Genomic DNA, 14,554 nt, shown 5'->3' with positions numbered 1-14,554 from the left:
TTTCTGTGATGTGCAGATATTCTTCTGTGCTGAGCTCCTGCCCACGCACTCCCTGCCCACGCAGAAGCCCCTTCTCTTGGCATAATTCAACAAAGAGGGAATGGGCTGAGAAGACACACCGCCTGGAGCCAGAGCAGGCAGGGATGTTGGCCAGAGGAAAGAAACCAGGGGCAGGAGCAGCCCTCCAGAGGCTGCTCTTATGCTGGGGAGAGCAGAGCATACATTGGGGGCTGGCTCCCACTGGAGGGTTACATTTGGCTTCAGATGTGGCTCTCACAGGTAGGCCAAGACAGGCCTGGATCCCCCAGGTCAGGGCCTCACTTGAGGGCTAAAATGGCCATAGAAAGGCTCACCCAGGAAGTCAAATGGATAGAGGGCTTCCAGGAATACATTTGAGCCTCTGGGGCCCTGTGAAACCTACTGGTGAAGGGCAAGGCTGAGGGCAACAGGCCAAGGTACCGAAACCGGAAAGGCAATGCCAGACACAGAGAGGGCCCATGCATTCTGCGTAAAAAGCACAGAGTTTTCAAGCTCTCGGATAGGGGAGTCTTGAATGATCCCAGCCATTCCATAGTGTAGACCCCACCAGGTGCCTTGGGCTCTGATTTGGCACAGCTAATGTCTCTCAGCATCACCACTGCTGCATTTTAGTCTTTGTTAAAACATCTGAATAAGTTTTTTCATAAACCAGTCGAGACCTTAGAGATTCTGTCTCTAAGATTCCATTTCTCCCTGGGGAATTCTCCCAGCTTTGCAAGGCAATGCAATCCTAAGGCCTGGGAGGGAGCTGGAAGGAAGGGAGGAAAGGAGAGCCCTGCGCCCTCTGCTGGCCAGACCTGGCATTGCCAGCACAGCCCCAAGGCCCAGGGCCAAGCAGGGCTGCACAACCCGTGCTCCTCAAGGTCCTCAAAGGCATAAGCTGCTAGAGGGATAGGAGTAATGGTCATAGCTATTATTCATTATTAAGCATTTGCTATCTGTCAGGCACTGGTAGACGGTTTACATTTCTTATCTCATTTACATTTTAATTCCCCAAGCACTGCTTTCAACAACCTTGAACGATTTTGTAGGAGGTGAAGAGTCCCCCAGCCAGTAAGCAATGTTTCAGAACTAAAATCTGACTCTGACTGGCCTACAAGCACATGATTGGCTCCAAACTCTTTCTTATCTGTTGTGCTTTTAGGCCAGCCTAATACCTGCCCTGACTTGGGCCATGCCCTGACCCCCGCTCCAGTCCAGCTTGCCCATCCATTTCTGATCCAAGCGTCAAGCCAAACCCTAGCTTCAGCCCCAAGCTAGAATCCACCGACCTTGCCTCCTGCTCCTGGCTCCTAGTGTCTGCACCAGATCTTCCCTGGGCTGGATGGCCTGTCTTGCTATGAATGGGATTTCCTCCCAAGCTTGATACTTTATTTCTATCTCTCTTTGGGGCTAGCAACCAAACTGTCAGAAAGGAAAAGGTGAAGTACGGTGGGCCAAAGATGCTTCTGTGGGGGGAATAGCTAACTGGGAACACTGAGGAGGAGTGTATATCTCAAATCTTAGCCAGGCCAAGGTGTCCTGAGGTTAGTGACCCAAGGAGGGAAGTGGGTGAGGCCCTAGATCCTGCGGGAGGGAGAAGAGGTAAGCCAGAAGCAGCTGGGCTCTCAGCAGGAGGGGCCTTGAACAGTTCTGACACCCCTGTAGGAATCTGGCGGTGACTCCCTAACACCTGCCCTCCTCCCACAGCTGCATGTGTGCGGGCAGAGAGCTGGAATTGTCAGCTCTTCTCCAGAGCAGTGGGTGGTCCGTTGTCTTTGGCAGTAGCCCTGAGATCACACTTCAGCACACTGGGCAGGCTTGCTGGTGATTCATAGGTTTTGCTCTGCACCACTGGCTCCTTCTCCTCTGGTTACTACTTGTTACCACCATTACAGCTTGCAACAGTCATTCTCAAGAAAAGAAGGAGCTTGCCTGGCCTTGACCTCAAGCTGAGGTAGTCCCTTTTCTTATCTCCCTAAAAGAAACAGTAAGACAGACCTCGGTTTCTTTCCATGTGACTTAGGGGCCCTGTGATACTGGGCAAGTTATCTAATCTCCCAGAGCCTTGGTTTCCTCATTTCAAAATGGGGAAATAAGAGCATCTTTCTCATAGTTGTAAAGATTAACTGAGACAATGCACTTAGCCCAGGACCTGGCATAAAATAGCTTTACAATAAATCATATGTAATATTTTTAGTTGCTCCATGGGCTTGTTTCCTGATTTGGAAAAATGAGCATAAAATCATTTAAATTTCCTAATATTGCTAATTTAAATTTCCAAATGAGATAATTTATATAGAGCAGTTATAAGTGATTCCATAACAGTGTGTTAAAAAATTGGACACTTCCTTGATTCTCTAAATCAGACAATTCTCATCTAAGTGTTTAACCACCTACCTTACAGAAGATTTAATCTCACTCGTGTTTTGTGACTTTCTTTCCATTCTCTCTTCCTCCAAATTTAGGGTCTTATAAAAGTCCCTGGGAGTTTTATGTTGGACAGAATAGCTGGAGAGGGGGAGGGCCTCTGGCAGTCAGACCATGTTGGTTATGAAGGTATGCACCTCGCTCAAGCCTGTCTCCCCCTAAGGGTGCTGATCTGAGGCTCCAGTGTGAGCTGGGGCAAGGTGATCTTTCTCCAGTTTCCAAAGACTCAATTCTTAGTGTTCCCTATTCTGGGCCTGGGGTGAAAGTGGGGTCCAGGCTGCTTTCCTTCCCAGAAACCCTGTGATAGGTAGAATTTTGACTTCCATTGTTTTTGCCCTCTGGTGTTACTTCTCCAGAACTGTGAGATAATAAATGGGTGCTGTTTAAAGCTGCTAAATTTGGGGCAATATGTTACAGCGGCATAAGAAAACTAATAAAATGCTGAAGAATCCCATTCCTTTTCTTAGTCTTGGGGAATCTCCTTCCTCAGAAGTCCATAAGCTTTGGCTTCCTCAATTCTCAGTCCTCGCGGACAATCGGGCACAATTCACCCCTAGGTGAATTTTTTGTGAAAACCTCGGAGCTCTGATTTTCACAAACAAAAGCTACGGCAGAGAGTTTCTGAAAATTTATATATGCTTTTAACTTTTTATTTTATATTGGAGTACATTAACAATGCTGTATTAGTTTCAGGTGTACAGGAAAGTGATTCAGTTATACATATTCATGTATCTATTCTTTTTCAAATTCTTTTCGCATTTTGGAAACTTCTGTATTTGATGCTGCAATTCAAAAAGCTTTAAGTCAAGGGGATACAAAGATTTAGGTACTTTCTTATGATGAGAGGAGGGATAAAATGAACAAAACCCAAATGAATATCTCAGTGAAGTTTCTTGCCACATATATAAGTACTTAGCCTAGCAATTGACACACAGTAAATAATATTCTTTGGGCTAAAAGATTATTTTTGTTGTTGTTTTGTTGTTGTGATTCCAGAAACTTAAAATTGTGTTCCCTTCTGCCCATCCTGACTCAACTCTATGCAGCTTGATCCCAAGTTGTCAAAACATTGTCTTCCACACAGAAGTCACTCCACAACTAGAGGACCCCAGCATGGTATTGCTGATATTCAAGATGTCTTGTGGTGTGGTGGCTCTACCAGGAGGAATCTGATCTCCTCATCCTGGAAAAGCAGAGGCAGAGCAAGATGCACAGCTGACTCCAGAAGAATTTTGTTTCTGCATCCAAGATAGGCAAGATGGCCAGTTATTACCCTCCTTGTGCTGTAGACCAGGATTCTATGGGGTGGCAGGGCCACCTGTTCTAAGAGAGCCTTCTCTTGGGACAGGTGTACACCTTATCAATGAAAAGCTTATTCTCAGCGCCCCAAATCCATCAGGAACCACTAAAAAGGCCTTCATTACATACCCACCCATTCTAGCTCAACATGATTTGAAGGTAGAGATGGTAGGAAAACCTCTTGAGAAAATGACACACGTCTTCCTCCACTGTTGGGCCTTTACCTGCTTCGACTCCCATCTCTTTGATTGCCAAATATATATTTAGGTACCTACCATATGCCAGGCACAGTTTTAGCTCTGAGGATACAGTGATAATCAAGACAGACAGTGACAATCCAATGGATCTCATAATTTGTGAGGAGGCTATCAAAAAATAACCACACATTTTAAAATGACTTAATGTGCAATGACTCTCATAATCTCTCTTGACACCCTGGCTCCAGCCACAGCCTCAGTTTCTATGGCTATTTGAAAAAGTTTTGTTTCAAGTCCTTCATGTCTGAGTCCTGCATCATATCTAAAAGGTTGATCAGCTTAGAGGACCCCAACAGCTCGGGGGAATGTCTCCATGACAACACATTAGCAGATGCCCCCTACACATCCTGCCCTCACAGCACTGGGGGCCCTACCCTACATTCTTTTGTACTACCTGTAATAATCATTCTTGATATTCTGTAACTGATGATTCAACATCTTGAAATCATGAGAAAATTAATGACCAAAGTTGTTTACATCTCCCCTGTGATCTGACTTTCATGGATGCTTGAAAATCATATTACAAACACTTCAACCACAAGACCCCAAACTGTGTTTCGCTTCCTACCTAATAGGGGATGTCCCCACCTAAAAACTTGCTACCACTATAGAAATAAAGGCTCTTTTACCCATGTTTTCTTCTTGTTCCTTCTGCTTCCTGACCAACGCTGGTGCTTCCCCATGTGGCCCTGCATGGCACAGTGTGCCCCCTCCTGTTGAGGACTGTAAGTAACAAATTCTTCTTTCAATGGCATTGATCTCTGAGTGTGTCATCACTCAGTCAGTGTAATATAAATTTATCAGTTTGATGTTGACAAATTAAATTCCAGGCACATTTAAAAATACCACCTGGCACAGCCCACACCCAAAGACTTGCCAGGCCCTGGAGGAGCTACAGTTGTGGCAAGGGTGAATCTGATTCAGAGATGACACCTGACTCTGCTCCACAGACCCTACAACACCTCTTCTGCCCCAAACCTGCAGACCTTCTTCTAAGTATGTAAAAGTTTCTCCAAAACTCCCCAAACACTCATCTCCAGTTGTCCCCAGTCATGATATTCCACCCCACCTAGTCTCTATTCTCCACCCTATATCTTGGAATGTATAGAGAAGGAGGGCTGGGTTTCTGACAGGACAAAGGCCAGCTCTGAGAACCAGCATGGTAGGACAGGGCCAGCTGAGTAGTCCTGGGAACTATTCTCCCCTTGGAATCAGTCCCGAGAGCAAGGTAGCCCTGGCCTCAGGTTCCAGGGCTGAACCAAAGGAAGGAAAAAGGAGCAGAGGTATTTCCTCTGGCTTACTAAGCTAGATCAAACCCTTCAGAGCTCATGAGGTTGAGGACACAAACTCTGCTGTGAGATGCAATGGTCAGTGTGTATATGTGAATGTGTCTTGAAAACATGTGCACACTTACAGCAGTGTGATGCATAAGCCTGCTTTGCCTTGGCTCAGTGCTTCTTGATTCATCAGGTACTCTCACCTCTTTGAATCCAATCCACCAACTCTACACAGCCTGTGCCCCTTGCCCCTGTAACCGAGAATTCAGACAGAATTCATCCTGGACCACATTGGCTTTGTTTTTTCCCATCAGCCCCATAAATGCTTAGTGAGGAAGCAAATATTTATTGAAGTGCTACTTGCAGGGTACACTTGTGAACCTCCCATATGGAGGGGCATTTAAAAGATATCTTGGAACAAGAGGGTTATGGGAGTACTTTTGTGTGTTCACAAGTGTGTGCAAACCTGTGGAAGGCATCTGTGTGTACTGATGTGTGATTCTCAGTATATGTGTGTTTATGAGGTGTGTGACTGAATGTGCATACATGATGTGGGTATAAGACATATCTATGTGAGAAAGCATGTGTGCTCTGAGAAGGGGAACTCCAGAGCATTTTACATGGATTTCACAGCCTCACGGCCAGTGTGGATATATGCAAATAGGTGTGTGTGTGTGCGTGTGTGTGTGTGTGCTGGGTGAGCAGGGGATAAATGTGTGCTATACTCCTGCATCTCTAGGTGGTGCATCTACATACCCAATTCACTCCCATCTCTGTAACCTAGCAGACAGGATGGCAGAGTTTCTGCAGGCAGGCTTTCCTGCAACTCTGGATGCACTTGGTGGTGGGGGTCTGGGGAATAGCCATGGGGTCACTCTGGGCTTGGGGGTCCCTCCTGGCCAGCTCTGCCCTCTGCATCCTTGGACGTTCCCTCCCCAGGTTCGCCCTCATCGTCGGCCTCGGCCAGTTCCTCAGGCATTGGCCACTCCCGGGTCTGCCACTCCAGCCGCTCGATGCGATAGGCGATCTTGAGTGCACTGGACTCCAGCTCAGCCAGGAGTCGCGCGAACTTGGTCTGCAGATCATCGAGTTGCTGGTCGAGGCCTCGCAGCCGGGCCTCTGTGGCCTCCTGTAGGGCGATCTCAGCTGCCTCGGCATTTACGTCCAACTTGTTCATTTTGAGCAGGATCTCACGGCCCTTTTCCTCCATGACGGCCTGGGCCTGTGGATACTCGCTCAGCACTTCCTGCAGGTCCTCCTTGCTCAGGCAGAACAGATCTGAATAACCTAGACTCTTGATGTTGGCTGTACGGCGGTTCCCAGACATGTTCCCTGTGGCCACAGGCAGACGTGTGGGAGGTTAGTCAGGTGGGCGTGAGGGGGCATTTCCCTCCTGAACCAGGACCCCCACCTCCACATTTGTGCTTCTGAGCCTCTCTTCCTGCCTCATTAATGCTTTCATCCAGTAAAGTACTGGGTAGGGACTGGGCCCTGTGCTGGGTGGGTATCAGTGACCTGCCTCCAAGAGTTCACAGTCTAAAGGACTTAGACATTTAAGGGGATAGTTATGTAACAGTACAGCCAATGCAGCGTAGATGTGCATCTGGTACTGTGGGAAGACAGGCAAAGAGCCCCTGACAAGCTGTAAGGCAGAGAATTTAGGGAAGCCCGGAGGAACTGATGCCTGGACTGAGTAGGAGGAAACTAGGGGAGGGGGTGGGGAGGGCAGCTAGGCAGAGGGAGGAACGTGAGCGGAGGGATGGACTTAGGAAAGGGTTAGGTGGTTACAGAATACAGTAAGCAGTCCAGGGAGGCTGAAGTTCAGGGTGTGAGGAGAGTAGGAGAGATGGAGAGAGCCAGGTCATGCTGGTCTCGTAGCCCTGGCAAGGAGTCCAGACCTTATGTTGAGGACAGTGAGAAACTATTGAAATATTTTAAGCAGGAGAACTGTATGGTGACATTTGTATTTTAGAAAGATATTGGTGGGTGGTGGGTGGGAAGGTAGGTTCATCTGAATGCTGCAACGTCTCAGAGGTAGAAGGACCTTAGAAGGGGCAAGGGAACTACCGTTTGTTGAACTCTTGCTATGTGCCAGGCATTGCACTGGGTGCCTCACTCATAGCTCATTTAATCCTCCCAAATAACTCTTTGGGTTTTTAATATCATCCCTCTTGGGTAGGTGAGGAAACTGAGGCCTAAAAGAGGGAAGTGACTTGTCCAAAGTCAGTTAAACAGTGGCCAACTACATACAAGATGTGGGTCTTGAGGGGGCCCTTGGAGGAAGATGTGAGGCATTTAGGACAACTGGAGAGGGGGATCCCCAGATTGAGAGCCCATCCAGTGCTCTCACCCCCTTTTTAGTCTTTCCCATCTCCTGTGGCCTCAGTGTCTTTACCTGTGATTAGGTATAACAACTCCTACTGCACAGGCTGATAAGAGGAACAAATGAGCCAGTGTGCAGTACCTGGCCTGGATTGGAGCTGATGCAGTAAATAGGAATTCCTTCCTTCTACCTTCCTTTCCACTTGGCTATGAGAAATTTGTTTCTTGTACTGATCCCAGGAGTGTATACTTATTACCTGTGTGACCTTAGACAAGTTCCCCAAACTCTCTGTGCTCTAATTTCCTTACCTTTAAAATGGGGATAATAGTACCTACTTCATAGAGCTGCTGTGAGAATTTGATGAGTTGGTACATGTGGAGAACTTTGAACAAGGCATGTAGTAAGCATGCAATAAATATTAGCCATTATTATTATTATTATTATTATTATTATTATTATTATTATTGATTGTTATTATCTCTGCACTTTCCACTGATCTGTTGGTGCCTTGGGTGGCTCTCCAAAGAGCAGGTCTACTCTGTCTTCCAAGGACCCACCCTGCTCATTGACCTTGGCTCAGCCTCTTCTCAGGGAACAGACCCTCCTTGTCCTGCTTCTCTCTTGAGCCCTCTAGTGACTCAGGCAAGGGCCAGGTGTCCTTAATCTGTAGGCTCTGAAGTACCACCTGGTCTCTGCACGGGGTTCTGCTGTCCCCATTCCCCTCCCGTAGCCCTGTCTCCGGAACGAATGATGGCGTGCCCACCTTTGATGTTGATGATGCTGATCTCCCCAAAGTAGAGCCCTGCACCAAGCACAGCATACTGAGTGACACCATCATCGGCTACCACAGCCAGCTGACCCTCTCGGATGATGTACATCTCTCGGCCGATGTCCCCCTTGCGGCAGACATATTCGCCTGGTGAGTAGGTCTGGGGCTGCAGCTTCAGCACCAGCTCCTCCAGCAGGCTGGCCTCACAGTTCTGGAAGATCTGCACCCGGCTCAGAGTAGGCAGGTGTACAGATACGGCCACTTCTGCCCGCAACTGCTCGGGCAAGTGCTGTAAGATGGCTACCTCATCGGTCATCTTCTTGTTGATCTGCAGGTGCTGGTACCTGGGGGCAAGGTACATCATCAGTCCTCACCAGCCCGCTACATGCCTCCCTCTACGTCTTCCATCAGGGCTCTCAGCTCAGCCTCAGCCAAGAACCCAACCACACTGAGTTCTCACAGGGGTCATGGGAATACTTGACAGTTGGTTGATAAACATCTTTAATGCACTATCTGCTGGTCAGAGATATGTTTTGACAGCTTCTCCCTCACCCAGGGCCTGGAAGCCTCCACCAGTGAAGAGTGACTAGGATACCCTTTAGCTCTTGTCAGGCTCTACTCACCCACCATTCAGTGATGTCTTGTACCATATCACCGATATCTACTTCAGTCAGCAAGCCCCATCTTCTTTAGTGATCCTCTGCTCTAGGTCCCCAACTTGGTGACACTTCCCTGTGTTCAGCCTACAGTATGGACTCCACGACATAGTCAACCATCTTGTTGTTGGCCATCCCCTGAGGAGTATTGCTTTTCCCTCTTACCTCTTCCAGGACCCTCTGAGTCCTACCAGGTGGTGGCAGTTCCCATTCCCTGGGTTCTGGGTTATCCTTCCTTGTGTATGAATTCCTCTCCCTGTCAATCTTTTACCCAACCCCTCGCCCTAAGTACATATCCAATTAGTGGAGGAAATCCTTTTCCAAGTCCCACCCAGTGAACCCGCCAATGAGCCACATCCTGAATGCCCTGCCTGACCCACCAGGCAATAAGAACCCAGCCACCTTCCTCAGATTCTATCCAGTACACCTCTCCCTGTCCTGGTCTGGAACCCCAGCATCCTCACCAGTCAATGACTCGCCGCTCCAGCCTGCGGTTGACGTGATGCAGCTTCATGTATTTCTTCACCAGGGCGTGGTCTGGGTAGAAGGCTGCATCTGCAGTGTTCATGTTGTAGATGACAGAGCTCATGCTACCCATGATGGTGGCGAAACCCATGACGGCCAGTAGGAAGTCTGCCACCATGAAGAGGTACTCCTCCTCCCGGTCTGGCAGCGGCGTATCGCCCACGGTGGTCAGGATCAGCGTGGAGAAGTAAAAGCTATAGAGGTACTGGCGCCGCAGCTGCTCAAAGCCAGGCTGCGCGGGGTCGGGGTACACCCAGGCGTCACGCCCGAAGCCCAGGTACCGGGACAGGGCAAAGTATAGGCAGCTGTTCCAATGGATGACAACAAAAACGTAAAGCATCAGCTTGGCGATGCGGAAGGCATTCGGGTAAACTGTGCGGGTCTCCATGCGGTCAAAGGCCTCAAAGAGGCGGGGCACCCGCAGAAAGCGGTTCAGCCTCAGAGCGGGTGTGTGCGGACCCAGACTCGCGTAGGCCACTTCCGTGGGTAACAGGGAAACCAGGTCCAAGAAGAAGCTCCAGGTGCGAACGTAGCGACTCGAGATCCTACCCTTGTCCACCACCAGTATGCCCTGTTCCAAGAATCCTGGTGGGGGGAGTGGGGGCCGCCGTGGGTGGTGTCAGATATGGGGTGGAGTCAGGGCACCTGCCTGCTCCAGAATGAGGTTGAGGGTGGGCAGGCCAGGGCAGGCCAGGGAGACAGTTACCGGGGACAGGGTGGGGGCCGGCTTAACCCTGCTCCAGGGTTTCTGGGGTGTGCACAGGGATACCGTAAACATAGAGGCATGTGAAAGTGCTGTCAGGGAGGGGGTCACTTTCTTGTTACTAAGAGGCTCTCTTTAGGAAGGGGACATGGAAAAAAACGTCAGTCCTGAGACTCACTGACCAGTGTGGAAGCGCACCACGATGTCCAGTAGGTAGAGCAGGTCACTCGTGCAGTCCAGTACTAACCAGGCCACCAGATAATAGTGCTGCAAGTCGGGGAAGCAGGCTCTGCGTGGCAGGGACAGAAAGGAGTGGCTTAAGGGTGCCGTCTGTGTGTTAGGTGTTCTCCCGCAGCCGCTGAGCATTAAGCGCTGGGCTCTCGTATAGACGCCGCCCCTACACCAGCCCCGTGCAAGGGACCCGCCCCTCTCCTGGGCCTCACTCTTTAGCCCTGGTCTCTGCTTAAGGCCCTTCCCATAGCGCCAAACCTGCACACGATGATGATGAGGTTATACATTACTGGGAAGACCATAGTGTTCAGCCACCAGTAGTAGTAATCCCCAGATGGGTCCAGGACAGGCAGCCACCTCCTGTGGGCAAGAGGGGAAGTTGTGCTTCATGTATTCACCGTTCAGTGCTGTGGTTGTGACTGGGAGCAGCAAAGAAGGACCAGGCTGCATCTAGTGAGGCAGACAGATCTTACACAAGGGACCAGGATCTCTCACCTGGCCTTAGGTGGGGCAGAACTGCTGGACTCTGTCGTCTTCACTTTGCTGTCCTGGCTCATGGTTCTGTGGCCTGGTGCCTGGGTGTAAGATATCCAGGGCCTCTGCCTGCAGGTGGCTTCAGGAGGTGGGGGTAGTGCCAAGCTGCCCTTGGTCTCCAGCTGCGATTCCTCCGTCTTTGGCTTCTGAAGCTCTTAGCAACACAACCAGGGCCAGCTGCTACTGAAGGGGTGGAGGCAGTGTGGCTCCAGCGCTCCGCCCCGTCTCCTAGGGCCTGGGCTTACACCTGCCCAACTAAACATCTCTAATGGGGTCCCTGGAGATGGTGGAGGTGCATGCCTCAGACGTTAAGGCTACGCCTCGTCTCTCTCCGCCTTCCTCAAAGTTGAACTACACAGGGGCCCTCTAGTCAGGAGACCTGCGTGCCAGTGTAGGCTCAGAAATTCATTCTGTTTTACCCTGTGCAAGTTCCCTGCTCGCACCTCATTTTTTATTCATTGAACAACTATTCACTGAATGGCTCATTTGTGTCAGGTGCTGAACTAGTGTCCAGGGACAAAGAATGCCTGTCACATCAGATATGAGCTCTGTTTCTATTACCCGCACCCTATCTACTTCCTTCCTGCTGGATGAGTGTGATGGGGGCCATGCTGTGGCATTTTTGCCTTCATTCCCTTCTTGTTACCTCTCATGCCTGATCTCACCTGTTATTTCATGTGTTTTCTAGATCCTCAACCTCTTTCAGTTTTCCCTTTCTGTGAACATGCTTAAACCTCCCATACCAGAACAAACAAAAAAATCCTAAAAATTCTCCCTCAACTTGATGTCCCTTTCACTACTATCATCTTTCTCAGTCAACAAGTCATAACCAGAACACCTGCTATGTGCCAGGCCAATATTGTGCTAAGTATTGGGGATAAAAGATGAATGAAACACATTCCTTGCCCTCCAGAAACTCACAGTCTGGTAGGGGGGAAGAATCAGGTAGATAGGCAATTACACATCAGTCTGATGGGTACTCTGTTAGGTGGGTACACAGAGGGTTATTACAGTACATAGAAAGGGTCCTAATTGAGACTGGGTTCTGTAGGATGAATAGGAGTTAGTCAAGTATAAGATGGAAGAGTGAAGAGCACTCAGGCAAAGTGTATAGAGTATGCAAAGGCATAGAGATTTCAAAAAGCATGGGCGACTGGGGGAACATCACTTGGTTTTTGTAGTGAACCTGAGAGACTAGTGGTAAAAGATGAGGCTGAATGGTGGACAGAGGACAGCTCAGGGAGAGCTTTGTCAGTCATGTTATACAGCTAGGATTTTATCTAAAGGCAATGAAGAACTCATGAAATGTTTTGCACAGTTAAGTGATATGGCTAGATTTGTGTTTTCAGAGAGTTTCTTGGAAGGAACATCTATAGTTTCCAACATTTTATTTTATTTTTTTTGAAATCCTCTTTTCCCATGGCTTCTATTGATACCATAATGTCTTGGTTTTCTGCTTATTTCTTCTTAGTCTCTTTCATAAGCCCCTGTGTCCACCCCTCCTGTTCTGGTGTTTTTTCGGACTCTGTCCTAGGCCTTCCTCTCTTTCCATCCTCCCAACTCTCTCTGGTCAATCTTGGTCACCCACAGGATCTCCTTTTGCATCTAATGTCTCCCAAGAACTCTCTTTGAGCTCCAGACCTATCTATACCACTAATTGCTGTCTGGATGTCCCCATTCAGATATTCCACAGTCACCTTCAGCCCATTGGCTCCATAATTGAGCTCATTTTCTTCCCCCATCTGCTCTTTCTCTTATAATCCCTATCTCTGGCCTATCAGCCAAAATACCTAGCACCAGTATTTATTATTATTACTATTGTATAACATTGTGGCCGTTTTAAAAAATAGTCGCAAACTCTTTGATGCTCCTTCCTTGTGGCTGTTCAGTCAATAGAGTATAGCAGGAATGATGTTGTGTGACTTCTGAGACCAGATCATAAAAGTCCATGCAGCTTCCTTCTGGTTTTCTTTGAACAATCACTGTCTGGAAGCTCCCTCTCAGGATGCTCCCTCTTGGAACCTAGCTGCCACGTTGTGAGAAGCCCAAGCCACAGAAGCAGTCAGGTGTCTGTACTTTGTTTGACAGTCCCAGCTCAAGCATCAGACATGTGAGTGAAGAAGCCTCCAGATGATTCCAGCCACCAGCCTCAAGTTACCCGCCACACGTTTGAACTTTCTAGATGAGGTCCCAGACGTCAGGGAACAGGGACAAGCCATTCCTGCCACGTCTTGTTCAAATTCCCAGAATCTGTGAGCATAAAAAAATGGCTGTTTTTTTACACTATTAAGTTTGGGATGATTTGTTACACAGCATAGTAACCAGAACATACATATAGAAAAGTACATATTTCCTAAGTACACAGCTTGATGAATTTCACAAAGTGAACACAGTCATGAACCAGCACTCACATCAAGAGCCCCACTCTGTCCTCTTCCAGTCAACGCTTTTCCAAGAGTAATCACTATCCTGGCTCTCAATCCTGTAGTTTAGTTTTGCCTGTGTTTGAACTTCTATAAACTAAGCATCAGTTTTTAATCCTTCCTCTTATTTTCCTTTCATATTCATCCAGTCATCAAGCCCTGGTGACCTAGTAACCACATATACATTTCTCTACATCCTTCCTATTCTAATTTGGGCCTTATCAATCTGATCATAAAATTCTTTATAGTTCTCTATTATCCCAAGGATAAAAATCTAAACTCCTTAACACGGCCTGCAAAGCTCTCTGGTACCTGACCTCTGTTTGTGTCTTCAGGCTCATCTCACAGTGTTTCCTCTGCATGTTCCCTAGGCTCCAGACAAGCTGTACTGATTATAGTTTCCAGAGTACCTCCCACATGTTGTCCATTCTTTCTCACCTTGTTATGTGCTGATCCTTTGGGCTGAAACTTCCATTTCTTTTTCTTTTTAAATACTTTTCCTTTTGAACTAATTTTAGGCTTACAGAAAAGTTGCAGAAATAGTATAAAAGTCCTTATAAACTCCTTACCCATGTTCCCTTGTTATCATCTTATATAACTAGAGCACAGTGATAAAAACCGGGGAATTAACATCGATACAATACTTGCAACTAAACTGCAGACCTTATCTGAAACTTCCATTTCTCGATCTTACTCTTGCTTGTTTCTCAAGACTGCTCAGACATCATCTCCTCCTGGACGGCTTCCCTAGGCCCCTTCGCTCTGCTTTCCCCTCATCTTCTAAACACACATAACACGCTAAGTGCTGCTCCTCGATGGCAATTACACTACGTTGCAATTGTCTACCAATAAGGGCTGAGGTCCTGGAGGGCTGAGACTGGTTTTAACTGATCTGGAATCCTGCCTGACAAAGAGGACCTTACTCCATGTTCCTTGGGTTGACTGAAAACGATAGTGCCCAAGGGATCACGAGGCAGCCGGTGTTGGCGAGCCAACGAGGGGCGGTCATCGCCCGGGTACTATCCAAGCCATTCGTGCAGATGGTGCAAGAAAGGAACTAGACCTCTCGCGGTCAGCCCTCTGTAGGGCTCTGCTTTTCCACAGGCCCC

The 14,554-nt window shown here is 48.2% G+C and overlaps 1 protein-coding gene across 1 annotated transcript; it reads right to left on the bottom strand.

Annotated features, from left to right (window-relative positions):
* Positions 1-6,152: 6,152 nt before the first annotated feature.
* Positions 6,153-11,045, bottom strand: CNGA4 (cyclic nucleotide gated channel subunit alpha 4). Its single transcript, XM_061202926.1, has 6 exons — positions 10,984-11,045; positions 10,747-10,848; positions 10,440-10,546; positions 9,494-10,139; positions 8,368-8,717; positions 6,153-6,613 (listed from the first exon to the last, which is right to left on the bottom strand). Exons 1-6 carry the CDS (start codon positions 11,043-11,045, stop codon positions 6,153-6,155), a joined length of 1,728 nt encoding a protein of 575 aa, XP_061058909.1.
* Between the last annotated feature and the right edge of the window lie 3,509 nt (positions 11,046-14,554).

This window comes from Eubalaena glacialis, chromosome 10, assembly GCF_028564815.1.
Source record: "Eubalaena glacialis isolate mEubGla1 chromosome 10, mEubGla1.1.hap2.+ XY, whole genome shotgun sequence".
Taxonomy (NCBI): Eukaryota; Metazoa; Chordata; class Mammalia; order Artiodactyla; family Balaenidae; genus Eubalaena; species Eubalaena glacialis.
Note: the sequence above shows the minus strand (reverse complement) of the source record. Positions and strands in the feature narration are given on the sequence as shown.